Genomic DNA, 13,802 nt, shown 5'->3' with positions numbered 1-13,802 from the left:
AGCATGTCGGTGCCGTGAAATAGAGGAGTCTGTGGTTGGTGCAACTCAAGAGGAGTGTCCCCGGTGGTGAATAGAGGAGTGTGGTGGTCGAATAGAGGAAGTGTCGTGGTGCAAATAGAGGAGTCTGTGGTGGGTGAAATAGAGGAGCATTTTCGGTGTGCTGAAATAGAGGAGTAGTCGGTGGTGAATAGAGCGAGTTGTCGGTGAGATTGAAATAGAGGACGTGTGCCGGGGGTAACGAGCGGTGTCGTGGGGGTGAACTGAGCAGATTGTGGTGGTGAATAGAGGAGTGTGGTGGCGTGAATTAGAGGAGTGTGGTTGCTGTAGCAAAATTAGAGGAAGTGTTGGGCGTAGAAGCGCGCGTTGTGCTGGCGCGGTGTAGGTGCCTGTGAATAGAGGAGGATGTGGTTGCGTGAATTAGAGGAGGTTGTCGCTGTGTGAATAGAGGAAGCTGTGGTTAAGAGGCTGATGCTCGGCGGAAAACACAGACATACATAAAACATGTGGTGGTTGAATAGAGGCAGTGTCCGGTGCGTGAATAGAGGAGTGTAGGTGAACGTGACATACGAGGAGTGCCTGGTCGCCTTGCTGAATAAGCAGGAGGGTGTGGTGGTGAATAGAGGAGTGTGGTCAGTAAGTAGAGGAGTGTGTGGGGGGGTTAAGCGGGTGATAAGTAGGCACGCGCCTGTGGTGGTGAATAGAGGAGAATCATGACGATGGTGCGTGAATAAGAGGAGTGTGCTGGGTGCAAAATAGAGGAAGTGCCGTGTGGTGGTGAATAGAGGAGTGTGGGGGTTAAGAGGGTGTGTGGGGGTGTGGTGGTGAATAGAGGAGTGTGGTGGCGAATAGAGGAGTGTGGTGGCGAATAGAGGAGTGTGGTGGCGAATAGAGGAGTGTGGGGGTGAATAGAGGAGTGTGGGGGTGAATAGAGGAGTGTGGGGGTGAATAGAGGTGTGTGGGTGTTAAGAGGGTAAACCTTTGTTATCCCACAGTGGGAGTCCCAACTCTAAACCAAACCAAACCAAGACTCAGAACTCTATTTCTCCCATTTGTATTAGATGAATAAGTTAGACCCTTTTTTTCTGAAGAGAGGATGATTGGATAGAAATCCTTTAGAATTGTGTTCTCAGTGTCACCCTTTGTAGAATGGAGAGAAGTTATCGGAGTGCTTGTTAGTCCTTGGTTTGAGGGCACTGAATTTKACCTCTCTCTCTCGCCCTCTCTCTCTTCCCTGTAGGCTACCACACGTCAGTGTTTGGTGTGACCAGTGACTGTCTCCTGGAGGGTCTACCCAGTGTGTTGACCAGTGGCTGTATGGTGGAGGTCATTCCATCATTACCCCGTCTCCAGCTCAGCACCTCTCTACCACGGTGAGACACCCTGCGCCCTAACCCATACCCCCTTCACCCTAACCTCAACCTCAAACACCCTGTCCACACAGTACATGTTATAGCAGGTTTTATTTATCCTGGTTCTGGGGACCAGAACTATCAMACCTGATTCAACAGATCAATGAATCAAGTCGTTGACAGCTGATCAAGTATAACATTTTGAGTCTATTTGAGTCTATCCATAACCTTTACCTTATACCCCCTTGTTCTGCCTCATTAAATCAAACCTAAGAGTCCTTTGTTCTCTGTTTTAAAGCTGCTGTGTCATCAGAAGTGGCTTTCAGTCAGTCCTATTAATGCCCGGTCACACACAGAGATGATGTACTATAGCCTATACGAACCACAGTGCAGTGACCTCTATCCTGGAGCTAGACGCTAGCAGTTCTTCCTCTTCTCCTATTTCCTGTTGTGCACCTATTCTTACCAGTCATCAAACCAATCACTCCCCACCACTGCTTGTTATTACCAATCACTTTAACAGTTGGAAGTCTCACCTCAATGTTCATGGGTACAACCTTAAAGTGACTGAAGAATGCACTGCTCCTTTGCTTGTGAAATTCTCCACTTTACTCCAGCTCTGAGATGGTGTGTTTTAGAGATGATGGGGCAGCCACCTGGGAACGGTAGGTAGTCAGAATGCTTAGTCATAGCCACTTTAAAATGAATGAGAAGTAGTGGGGTTTCTGGACCAAAAACACGACCAGCTCCCAGTGGCATCTTGATACTTTTAGCTAGTGCTAATTCACAGCCCCAATCCCTAGACAGGCTCTTGTCTGCAAGGCAGAGTYGTCCTTTAAACAGTCGTCACTCAGTTCAGTCATATCTGGATTTCTTGCTTCTTCCGGCTACTTTTAAATTACCCACTGACGCCTCAGAGGAACCTCTATAATTACTAAGAACTTAAGTAATTATGTATACTTTGATAATTACAGGTTCTCTGTCTTATTAGGTAGAAAGATAGTTGGATAGATATGCTTTCTCTTCAGCCTAGTCGCTTGCTGCTGGACAATAACAATACAGTACAGACATAATTCTGAGACTGACTGTTGTATTGATTCCTGTACCCAACAGAGTCAGCTTCAGTAATAGCACATGCACAAAGTGGACAATTGAAATCCAATTCTCTAGATTGAGTTTTTATTCAGTTTGAAGTAATAACTAACATGGAAGGGACTAAATGGACCTCTGTTGAAATCACCACCCGTCTTGTTCCTCTATGATTTGGCCACTCGGCTTCCCTCAGTACCTCATTGTACCTTGTTCAGAATAATCGTCCAAGTTGTACTCTTTTGCTGTAATCAAGCTATTTTTCTCTCTCTTCGTCCTCCTTTTCTTTTGTATCTCATTTTCTTTGACTTGTGGTTCCCCTTCCCAATGGCCAGGGCCTTGAATATCTGTGTTGCTTTATTTGTGTGTGTGTGTGTGTGTGTGTGTGTGTGTGTGTATGCTTGTGCTTTACTCGTCTCATATGTGTATATACTATATTCTATTCTACTGTATTTAGTCTATGCCACTCCGACGTTGCTCATCCCATTATTTATATATTCCTTAATTCCCTTTTACTTTTAGGTTGWGTGTGTTGTGAATTGTTAGATATTACTGCACTGTTGGAGCTAGAAACACAAGCATTTCGCTACTCCGCAATAGCATCTGATAAACATGTGTATGTGACAAATAAAATTAGATGATATTTGTATGTGTGTAGATTTGCACCCAGTGGCCAACATCAAGACAGGGTGAAAGTCCCAGACCCTCTGTTGGGCAGTGTCTAGACGCACTATCAGGAAATATGATTTCCTGATTCTACTCAAAATATTTTAGGCAACAAAAATATTTGAGCAGGAAAGGTACCACATGAGGGAAGAGGATGTCTTCCCTGTAACGCACAGYGTTGAGATTGCCTGCAATGACAACAAGCTCAGTCCGATGATGCTGTGACACACCGCTCCAGACCATGACGGACCCTCCACCTCCAAATTGATCCCGCTCCAGAGTACAGGCCTCGGTGTAACCCTCATTCCTTTGACGATAAACGCGAATCTGACCATCACTCCYGGTGAGACAAAACCGCGACTCGTCAGAGAAGAGCACTTTTTGCCAGTCCTGTCTGGTCCAGCGACGATGGGTTTGTGCCAATAGGCGATGTTGTTGCCGGTGACGTCTTGTGAGGACCTGCCTTACAACAGGCCTACAAGCCCTCAGTCCAGCCTCTCTCAGCCTATTGCGGACAGTCTGAGCACTGATGGAGGGATTGTGCGTTCCTGGTGTAACTCGGCAGTTGTTGTTGCCATCTTGTACCTGTCCCGCAGGTGTGATGTTCGGATGTACCGATCCTGTGCAGGTGTTGTTACACGTGGTCTGCCACTGCGAGGACGATCAGCTGTCCTTCTTGTCTCCCTGTAGYGCTGTCTTAGGCGTCTCACACTACGGACATTGCAATTTATTGCCCTGGCCACATCTGCAGTCCTCATGCCTCCTTGCAGCATGCCTAAGGCAGGTTCACGCAGATGAGCAGGTACCCTGGGCATCTTTCTTTTGGTGTTTTTCAGTCAGTAGAAAGGCCTCTTAGTGTCCTTAGTTTTCATAACTGTGACCTTAATTGCCTACCGTCTGTAAGCTGTTAGTATCTTAACGACCGTTCCACAGGTGCATGTTCATTCATTGTTTATGGTTCATTGAACAAGCATGGGAAACAGTGTTTAAACCCTTTACAATGAAGATCTGTGAAGTTATTTGGATTTTTACGAATTATCTTTGAAAGACAGTGTCCTGAAAAAGGGATGTTTCTTTTTTTGCTAAGTTTACATGAAATTGTTATTATATCTGAATGATGAGTCATTGTTACATTATATATTAATTTAGACCAACTCAGAAAGGTTCACATTTTTACTTTGGTTTTACTCGATCGGCTCACCTAAGAGAAAAGGTATCAGTACACCAGGAATCCTTGATAACCATTTATTTAAACATCAACGGTTTGCAAAACAGCTCTTATTAAATTAAATTCAATTAAATTCTCAAATTATTAGTTGACAAATTACAGAATTGCAATCAACATTGCAGGTACGTCCTGATTGCTGCAGGTCGGCAAAACCCTAGAATTAGGAACTAGAACATTAACACTTGCTAGTATAGGATCTCTGTGGGCAGAACCGTGTCTTTAGGAGAGAATGGAGCTTCAACTCCRTAGACTTCACAAGGACCAAAGTATTCTCATAGTAACCATGGATAACAACAAAAATGGGGACTCATGGAGGCTCAAATAGCTCGTGGTTTGCASTGTGGGTTATTTTCCTAAATAAAATATTGCCTACAAGGTAAAAAAAACGAAATAAAAAGAGATGACAACCCCAATAATCATGTCATCTAAACACTTGTATTAGTTTCTTCCTGTAACATTTATCTGTTCACAAACACTGCCAATGGATGCCACCTATATTCAYTCTGTAATATTTTTTTAAACCATAAATTTAAACCTTTTTTTTTCAAAAGTTCCCAATAGAAATCAGTTAAACGTGTTTTTTTTATTAAATTATTATTAGTATTTTTTTTTCACTTGTTATTATTGAACTATATGTTGTGTTTTACTCCATGTGGTGAACTATGGTTGTTGTATGTGTCGACTGCTTTGCTTTATCTGGCCAGGCTCCAATTGTAAATGAAAGAACGTTCTCTAATTTGCCTACCTGTGATAAAAAAGGTTAAATTTATAAATAAAAAAATACAATACAAAAGATTACCTGCAAAGCTTTGTAGTTTGACTATCAGTGATCCAGGTAGCATTGGGATGTCATAACAACCATACTGTGCAGACAGACCCTGGTAGAATTTTCTAAATACCTGTGGTAAAATGTTGGCACCTTGATGAAACCTCAAAATTGTCAAACGGATTCAAATGTCAGTATTTCAAATGTCAAAATTGACATGACATCCTTATTAAAAACATCTATTTTGTATACAAAACAACTTAAATACCGTGGCACTGAACCTTTAAATCAGACTTTGAAGAATAAATGTGTCTTCCTTAACCTCTAACTTATTTATCCCAGATCATTGCAGTGGGCCGATCGGGGACGGGTTCTTAGACCACAATGTGCTCGAGCTCAGCCTCTTGGTGACTAACCTCCGGTAGGCAGAGGCTGGTCCCAGCACAGATGCTGTGCCCCAGGCGGCTTCAACAACAACAAGAGGCAGGCCTGTGGTAGAGGACACCATTCCTGACCTGCTACCAGAACAAATAAAGGGAGATAATAGTTCCAGAGGCTCCTCCGTGTTTAACTACGAAGGTCTTACAAAGTAACCCTGACATTCAGTCTATGATAATTGTCCTCTAGGCTGTCATCTTGACTGTGAGCTTTGAGCAGTCCAGCTCCACAAACAGTTCTGGAATGCCTCGTGTAGGTAGCTGAGATTCCGAGCATAATGTCATGCCAAGAAGAATGGCACAAGCCTGTGCGACACTGCCCAGACCGGTGATCACTGGGACACCCTCTAGGACCCATCTCCTCTGGACCATCACTCGACATGGCACCCTCCTTCTTGATCACAGAGATTTTCATTACATGTTGTGCAAGGTCTTGCAGGACATCACCCCCTTCAGATTCCTGTAAAAAACACAAATAGACACATTCTTTCGATGTTGGGATCAAATTTTACATGCAAATTTAAATCAATCTGGATTATGAGATGCCCTTATTTTTATCAGAATGCAGTGAACATTCTCACTCACTCACTCGCTCGCTCGCTCACTCTCTCGCTCACTCACTCGCTCACTCACTCGCTCACTCACTCGCTCACTCACTCGCTCACTCACTCACTCACTCGCTCACTCACTCACTCGCTCACTCACTCACTCACTAGAATATTCAGGTCAGAAAATGCTTTATTGCCCTCACATGGTTGTCTTTAATGTGGTCACCTCCTTCAGCCAGGTAGTCAATCAAGCAAATTACTCACTGAACTCACATCATGACCCGGATATAGAATTAAATCACTGTTGTCATTGGATTGAATCTGTGCATGTGAAGGAGTGAAATCTATGCATTCACCGATCCAAGTATCATATATTACTAAAATGCGTACAATGCTTGGGTAGCAGAGCAGGGCCTGTGGATTAAATTGCAGCACCAAACATCAGCCAGCTAAATATAAAACGGTGAATTCTTCCTGAGAACACTTTACCTGGAGTAGGACATCCAGCATGACCTGCAATCTGTGTCCAGGTGCTCCTCCCTTGGAATGGAATAAGGACAGCAGCATAGGGGTGTACTGGTCCAACATGGCCATAAACCTTGGCTCAATATGCTTTGTGGTGTACTGGTCCAACATGGCCATAAACCTGTGGTTTCAATTTGCTCTTGATGGTTTTTTACTGGTCAATCGTGGCCATCGTAACCTTGGATCAATATGCTTTGTGGGTGTACTGGTCCAACGTGGCCATACTTGGATCAATTGTTTGTGGTGTACTGGTCCACGAGGCCATAAATCTTGGATCAATATGCTTTGTGGTTTACTGTGTCCAACGTGGCCTAACCTTGGATCAATATGCTTTGTGGGTTACTGGTCCAACTGGCCATAACCTTGGCTCAATTGCTTTTGTGTGTACTGTCCACGTGGCCAAAAATCTTGGATCAATATGCTTTGTGGTGTACTGGTCCAACGTAGCCATACCTTGGATCAATATGCTTTGTGGTGTACTGGTCCACGTGGCAAAACCTTGCGATCAAGTATGCTTTGTGGTTGTACTGGTCCAACGTGGCCATAAACCTTGGCTCAATATGCTTTGTGGTGTACTGGTCCAACGTGGCCATAAACCTTGGCTCATATGCTTTGTGGTGTACTGGTCCAACGTGGCCATAAACCTTGGTCAATATGCTTTGTGGTGTACTGGTCCAACGTGGCAAAACCTTGGCTCAAGGATGCTTTGTGGTGTACTGGTCCAACGTGGCCATAAACCTTGGCTCAATATGCTTTGTGGTGTACTGGTCCAACGTGGCCATAAACCTTGGCTCAAGATCCTCTCAAGCTGTCAGGTTGGATGGGGAGCGTTGCTGCACAGCTATTTTCAGGTCTCCAGAGATGTTTGATCAGGTTCAAGTCTGGGCTCTGACTGAGCCACTCAAGGACATTCAGAGACGGAAGTCAGGTTGGAAGGTGAACCGTCGCCCCAGTCTGAGGTCCTGAGCGCTCTGAAGCAGGAATCCATCAAGGATCTCTCTGTACTTTGCTCCGTTCATCTTTGCCTCGATGCTGACTAGTCTCCCAGTCCCTGCCGCTGAAAAACATTCCCACAGCATGATGCTGCCACCACCATACTTCACCGTAGGGATGGCCAATCTTGGTTTCATCATGGTCTGAGAGTCTAAGTGCATTTTGGCAAACTCCAAGCTGGCTGTCATGTGCTTTTTACTGAGGAGTGGCTTCAGTCTGGCCACTCTACCATAATATGCCTGATTGGTGGAGTGCTGCAGAGATGGGAGAACCTTCCAGAAGGACAACCATCTCCACAGAGGATCTCTAGAGCTCTGTCAGAGTGACCATCGGGTTATGTCCAATCAATTGAATTTACCACAGGTGGACTCCAATCAAGTTGTAGATACATCTCAAGGATGATCAATGGAAACAGGATGCACCTCAGTTCAATTTCGAGTCTCATATTAAAGGGTCTGAATAGTTATGTAAATAAGGTATTTCTGTTTTTATATTTAATACAATTTGGGAAAAAATCGAAAAACCTGTTTTCACCTTGTCATTATGGGGTATTGTGTGTAGATTGCTGAGGATTTTTATTTATTTAATACATTTTAGAATAAGGCTGTTACCTAACAAAATGTTGAAAAAGTCAAGGGGTCTGAATACTTTCTGAAGGCACTATATATCTCTAGAGAAATTGTGCATTGAGCTTACAAAAAAAAAGAACAAAATGGAATTCCAATTGAATTGACGTAGGTCTATTAGTTGATTTAAAAACCGACAAATAACCATATTTGTGTTAATCGTTCAGCACTAGTCTGAAGACATGTTTTAACCCTTCTGTATCTGTCTCCAGGTCGGCCCATCCCCTTCAGCCCTCTAAAGAGGAGTTGTCCAGCAGTGTGTCTGTCCAGCTGTTTAACGGAGAGACCCAGCATCTGACCATCACTCTGGAGAACATTGGCTCTGAAGACCTGGAGACGCTGGAGGTCGCCTCCAAGACCTGTAATACTAAAGGTCAGGGGTCAGACAAAACGCATACACACACACACGCTTTCATGCTGTTTTTAAACCAGTGATTCCTTTGATGTACTTTCCCTCCATCTGTTTCTTTCTGTCTCTCTCTCTCTCTGTCCCTCTCTCACAGTCGCTCTTTCACTCCCTCTCTCTCACTGTCTCTCTCTCTCCCTCTCTCTCCCCTGGTGACTCCTCCTGTCCTCTCGTCAGCGTTAGAGGTCACTGGTCATTGTGTTTCGGTTCTTCAGCTTTCATGCTCTTATGTCTTTTCTCTTTGTGTTACTTTGCAGAGCTGGGATCGCCCAAGCTCTGCAGTTTCGCTCTCTCTCCCCCTCCCCCTCCCTCCCCCATGTATCCAGCTGACATCTGGAATATGTTCTGACAAAACGTTGCACATCAACAGTTGTGTCACGTAGTTAGCCGTCAAACTTGTAGTTACAACTGTAGTCCACCTGTGGTGCGTGGTTTAAATTCAAATGACCCACCTGCTCTGTCAGAGCTGTGGTTTACTGTTGGCGTTGTAGAGGGATGCAATTCGAGACACAAACATACGCCATTCCTTTTGAAGTTGCCAAGGAAACTCATGTGATGAGCAGAATGTCTACGGTAGATGTGGGAGTGGCTTGCCAGTACAGTGCTGTTGTGGAGCCTCAACAGCCTGCAGACTCTTACATTATGGATACACTGGTTTTAACAGGGCTGGGGGGAAACAATCTGTCTTCTTCTTATAGGAAGACAGTCCTTTGCTATTGCTTTGATTTTAACATACAGTACAGTCTTCACATTTTCAGTTGAAGTCCTGGCTGTGAACTTACCTTGAACTTATCAAGGCGTTTCATTGTCTTCATTAATCACATTGAAAGAATCCCTTCTCTCTAACAAAATCTGAAAGAATATTCAGTACATTACTCACCATAAAGTAGGCTACAGTCTTATATCAACAAGTTGTGTTGGTTTGAAAAGGATCCCACCAGTTATCTTCTCAATCTATTAACATATTATTAAAAGGCAATCTGTTCAAAGGCAACCTTCTTCAGAGTCATCAAATCAAATTGTATTTGTCACATACACATGGTTAGCAGATGTTAATGCGAGTGTAGCGAAATGCTTGTGCTTCTAGTTCCGACAATGCAGTAATAACCAACGAGTAATCTAACCTAACAATTCCACAACTACTACCTTATACACACAAGTGTAAAGGGATAAAGAATATGTACATAAATATATATGAATGAGTGATGGTACAGAACGGCATAGGCAAGATGCAGTAGATGGTATAGACGCATTGCGTCCAACAAACAACATTGACGATACGCTGATCTCGGTAAGGATTTCCAGTTAGAAAGTGCATCGCGACATTATACCCACGCACGATTAAACATTCAAAAACAGAAACCGTGGATTGATGGCGCATTGCACGAAACTGAAAGTGCGAACCACTGCTTTTTAACAGGGCAAGGTGACCGGAACACATGACCGAATACAAACGTGTAGCTATTCCCTCCGCAAGGCAATCAAACTAGCTAAGTGCCAGTATAGAGACAAGTGAGTCGCAATTCAACAGCTCAGACACAAGAGGTATGTGGCAGGGTCTACAGTCAATCAGGACTACAAAAAGAAAACAGCCCCGTCGCGGACCAGGATGTCTTGCTCCCAGACAGACTAAATAACTTTTTTGCTCGCTTTGAGGACAATACAGTGCAACTGACACGGCCGCTACCAAAACCTGCGGGCTCTCCTTCACTGCGGCCGAGGTGAGTAAACATTTAAACGTGTTAACGCCTCGCAAGGCTGCAGGCCCAGACGGCAATTCCCCAGCCGCGTCTCAGAGCATGCGCGGACGCGTGCTGGTGTGTTTACGGACATATACAATCAATCCTTATCCCAGTCAGCTGTTCCCACTGCTTCAAGAGGGCCACCATTTGTTCCTGTTCCAGAAGAGCTAAGGTAACTGAGCTAAACAACTACGCCCGTAGCACTCACTTCCGTCTCATGAAGTGCTTTGGAGAGACTATCCAAGGCATATCACCGACACCCTAACCTGACACCATAGACCAATCATTTGCCTTACGACCAATAGTCAAGACGACGCAATGCACCACACTGCACACTGCCTAACCCATCTGGACCAAGAGGAATACCTATGTGAGATGCCTGTTCATCGACTACAGCTCAGCATTTAGGGGGTGCATTTGGGTGGTACAAGGTGCGTTCTGAGCCTCTCCTGTACTCCCTGTTCACCACACACTGCGTAGGCCATGCACTGCTCCAACTCAATCATCAAGTTTGCGGACAACATACAGTGGTAGGCTTGATTACACCAACGACGAGACGCCTACAGGAGGAGCTGAGGGCCTTGAGTGTGGTGTCGGAAAATACTCATCACTCAACGTCAACAAACAAAGGAGATGATTGTGGACTTCAGGAAACAGGCAGAGGGAGCACCCCTACACATCGCGGGGACAGTAGTGGAGAGGGTAGTAGTTTAAAGTTCCTCGGTGTACACATCACGAGACAACTGAATTGTCCACCCACACAGACAGCGTTGTGAGAAGCGCAGTAGCGCCTCCTGAAGAAATTTTGGCTTGTCACCAAAAGCACCCACAAACTTCCTACAGATGCACAATCGAGAGCATCCTGTCGGGCTGTAGTCGGCAAACTACCTGACCTCACAGGGCCACCTACACCACCCGATGTCCAGCGAAGGCCAAAAAGATCAATCAAGGACAACAACCACCCGAGCCACTGCTGTTCACCGCTATCATCCAGAAGGCGAGGTCAGTACAGGTGCATCAAAGCAGGGACAAGAGACTGAAAACAGCTTCTATCTCAAGCGCATCAGACTGTTAAACAGCCACCACTAACATTTAGTGGCGCTGCAACATACTGACTCAACTCCAGCCACTTTAATAATGGAATTGATGGAAATGTATGTAAAAATGTATCACTAGCCATTCAAACAATGCCACTTAATACTAATGTTTACATACCCTACATTACTCTCTATATGTATATGTGTAGATACTGTACTCTAACGCTATTTCTGGCGGCCCGAAAAGAGATTGGTGCTCGCTGTCAGGGTGTTCCGTGGGAAAATATGCAGTATTTGTGTTTTTGTTAACGGTTGGTTATTTGCTTATCGGTACGACGTCGTCGTTGGTAGGCTTACGCTGGGGTTGGCATCTTTTTTTGATGCCGGTTTTTGCATCTAGGGTTTCATCATACTAGTGTGGGAGAACTACATGGAATGTAATCGATTAACGTCAACCTCATCATCGTCTCGTACCATGGAATATTGAATTTCCCCTTGAAACGGATCCGAGGTGTTGGGTGTGCTTTCCAACAATTACAACATGGTTATGTGATCCCACCGCGAACCTGTGCGACGCCGAAAGGGGAAAACGTGGCGGTCCTCGGTGGTCAGCTGTTCGGAGTCCGGGCAACATGCGCTCCAGGCTCCGTAGTATAGCGTACTTCTGGCGCAATGTGTTCTCATGTCTCTTGGAAATAAGGTTGATGAAAATCCGGCACGCGGTGCATCTTCCGAGAGACGATCAGGCGATTGCATGACGCTGGCTCTGCTTCACGGAAACACATTGGCTGAGACGTTCTTACTCAAGGGACGCTAACGGAGTCGTGCATGCCAAGCTGTTTCTTATTATCGCGCCGACAGACAGGCAGTCAAGAAACAATCTTCTCGTAAGAAGAGGGCGGGGGGGGTATAGCTCTATGATAAGACGGAAGTTGGTGTGATCGATCATAACAACACACAAGAAACTCTAAGTCGTTCTGTTCACGGTGAGTCTAGCAACTCTCAACGATCAGAAATGTCGAGGCATTATCTATCGCAAGGGTAATTCTGCGTCAAGTCATATCACACGCCGTTAATAGCTCCCCCCAAGGCAGACACATCTTTTGACTGCTGAGAACGAACTTCTTATCTGATCTCTTGTGTAAACTGGAACGCACATCACCTGAGGCTGCATTCATCTGTAGTGGGGATTTTAACAAGGCTATTAAAACAAGAAACTCTAAATTTATCAGCATATCGATGTGCTAGGCGCAGGGCTCTGGAAAAACATAGACTATTGTTATATCTTAATTGTCTATTTCGGCTGAGCTTATAAGGCCCCTCCGCCCCTGGTTCGGAAAAGGCTGACCAACTCCTATTTTGTTGATTTCCTAGCCTACAAACAAAACTCACAAAAGCTCCGCGCTACTAGGTTCTTTTCAAACGCTGGTCACGACCAATCTGAATCCCGACTTGCAAGACAGTGCTTCGATCACGGGTTTGGAGAATTGTTCCGCATCTCGGTCCAACAAACAATATTGACACGAATATGCTGATCCGGATGAGCGAGTTATTAGGAAAGTGCATTGACATGTCGGTACCACAGCCAATCTGATAAAAACACTCTCCAGAGACTATAGACCGTGGGATTGACGGGAGCATTTCGGCCGTGGAAACTGGAGCCGCGAACCATGCTTTATACCAGGGCAAGGGTGACCGGAAGCATGACCGAATACAAACAGTGTAAGTATTTCTCTCGCAATGGGGGGGGGCAATCAACACAGGCTAAGTCTCAAGTACACGAGGACAAGAATCGAGTCGAATTCAACAGCTCAAGACACAAGAGGTATTGTGGCAGGGTCTACGTCATCACCGGATTAACAAAAAGAAAAACCAAGCCCGTCGAGGACCAGCGATGTCTTGCTCCAGCAAGGCTAAAGCAATTTTTGCCCGCTTTGCCAGGACAATACAGTGCATGACACGGCCCTACCAAAACTGCGGGCTCTCCTTCCAACTATGCGCAGGGGCGAGGTGAGTAAACATTTAAACGTGTTTACACCTCCGCACAGGCTGCAAGGCCAAGGACGGCATTCCAGCCGCGTCCTCAGAGGCATCGCGGACCAGCTGGCTGGTGTGTTGTACTGGACATATTCATCAATCCTTATCCCATCTGCTGTTCACATGCTTCAAGAGGGCCCAACCATTGTTTCCTGTTCCCAAGAAGCTAGGAAAGCTAACGACTACCGCCCGTAGCACTCACTTCCGTCATGCAATGAAGTGTCTTTGAGAAGAACTCAGTCAATGGAGGCCATCACCCTACCGAGCCCTAGCCGGACTCCACTTGTACGACCCAGATGTTCCGACCCTCGAGTCCAAGACGACGCAATCAGCAACCAACTGCACACGGGCCC

General features: G+C 45.3%; 1 protein-coding gene across 1 annotated transcript in view; it reads left to right on the top strand.

Annotated features, from left to right (window-relative positions):
- LOC111955963 (trafficking protein particle complex subunit 9-like) overlaps positions 1-13,802 on the top strand; it is a 211,846-nt gene that overhangs the window by 73,965 nt on the left and 124,079 nt on the right. Inside the window, 2 exon segments of the mRNA XM_023976355.2 lie at positions 1,238-1,370; positions 8,440-8,600. Of these exon segments, the coding sequence (XP_023832123.1) occupies positions 1,238-1,370; positions 8,440-8,600 (294 nt within the window).

The sequence above is a fragment of the Salvelinus sp. IW2-2015 genome, linkage group LG31 (assembly GCF_002910315.2).
Source record: "Salvelinus sp. IW2-2015 linkage group LG31, ASM291031v2, whole genome shotgun sequence".
NCBI classification, from domain to species: Eukaryota; Metazoa; Chordata; class Actinopteri; order Salmoniformes; family Salmonidae; genus Salvelinus; species Salvelinus sp. IW2-2015.
Note: the sequence above shows the minus strand (reverse complement) of the source record. Positions and strands in the feature narration are given on the sequence as shown.